At 33.5% G+C, this 1,394-nt stretch overlaps 1 protein-coding gene across 1 annotated transcript; it reads right to left on the minus strand.

Moving 5' to 3' along the window:
• Positions 1-309: 309 nt before the first annotated feature.
• On the minus strand, positions 310-1,371 carry LOC105461121 (the record flags this gene model as incomplete). Its single annotated transcript, XM_011707608.1, has 3 exons — positions 1,251-1,371; positions 677-885; positions 310-593 (listed from the first exon to the last, which is right to left on the minus strand). Coding segments are annotated over exons 1-3 (506 nt in total), but the record flags the coding sequence as incomplete, so codon positions are not given.
• Positions 1,372-1,394: the final 23 nt, after the last annotated feature.

Below are 1,394 nucleotides of genomic sequence, written 5' to 3' on the forward strand. Positions count from 1 at the left end.
AAGAATTTATTGCGAAAAATTCTTATTTTTTATTCTTATCCTGACTAGAAAAAAATAAAGAAAATGTACTTTTTGCATATACTTCATCCTCGATTATTTTATAATTAAAACCGGTTTTTCCATAAAAGCATAATTTTAGGAATATAATGCTTAAGTGATTTTTTTATATCATATTCTCAAAAATATCTCAAAATTACAATATATATTTAATACGAGACATTATGCGTTTTCTGACAAAAGATTTTTACGTTAAACTTTAATATATACATTAATTCTTTTGCGTCGTGTGAGAAGTCAATATAAACTCACCCGTTCTTTATTATCTCTAAATAAGGCGATTGTTTTTGTATCGCAAAAATCGGATATCGCACAATAACCACGTCCATAAAATCGATTTCAGTTAAACCGCATTTCTCTTCTTCTTCATATGTGCGTTGTATGATGTGATATATCGAGCTTCGTATGCCATGAAACGCGAAAGGTTCGCTTCTCATGCGGCGCACTCCTTCTTCCAGATTCATCCAGTTTGGTTTGTGTCCTTTCGGTTCAACTTTCTGCTCCACGATCGCCTTTCTGATAGGATCTTGAAAAGACTACATTCCAATAAAACAAAATTTATTTCTCTCGATACAACGTTTTATTATTTAACTCCTTGTTTTATAACAATTATATCTACCTTGAAATAATATCGATTGAATTGTATATCCTGTGCTCCAAGAGTTAACGGGCTATACAAGAGATCGGAAAGCGTTTTGATTGAGTCCGTGGTAGACTGTAAAAGAGCCACGATGTTCGCCGTGTAAGCCGCGTAAAGACTCAGTGAAGCCAGTAGTAACATAAGAGTGATGATTCGAGATGGAATTCTATATGGTTCATACGAATATCCTACGAATATACAAAGGCAATATAATTTTTTTGTTTTTTGACTCTTATACATTACGTATATGCATCTTTTTTCTCTAAAGTAACACACTGTTCTTACAAATTGGAATTCTCTTCTCACGTGAATTCACTTTGGATTTCTTTATTTGCCTATATTTTATAATCACGTAATCATCGGTCGAAGAAGAGAAACAGAAAGGTTTTATTTCGCGCATCAAAATAGGAGTGAGAGAGAAATTGAGGAGAAAATGGATTCCCTCAATAGAGGAGAGAAATAGAATTCCGAAATAGAAAGCTTCTATTATATTTTACGAGTTTATTTTCTCGAAATATTTGGACTTGAGAATTGAAAAGCTATATTATTATACCTTGTTGCGCCATTGCACCTAAAAGGACGAACAGATCATCGATAGCCGACGGTTTGCTGACATTCAATTGATTCGAGTAAGCTGCCGAGTTTTTCGAAGTACCTCGGTAGTGATCCCATTTCATAGATACGTATAACAAGCAGA

The sequence above is a fragment of the Wasmannia auropunctata genome, unplaced genomic scaffold (genome assembly GCF_000956235.1).
Source record: "Wasmannia auropunctata unplaced genomic scaffold, wasmannia.A_1.0 LD308775.1, whole genome shotgun sequence".
Classification (NCBI taxonomy): domain Eukaryota; kingdom Metazoa; phylum Arthropoda; class Insecta; order Hymenoptera; family Formicidae; genus Wasmannia; species Wasmannia auropunctata.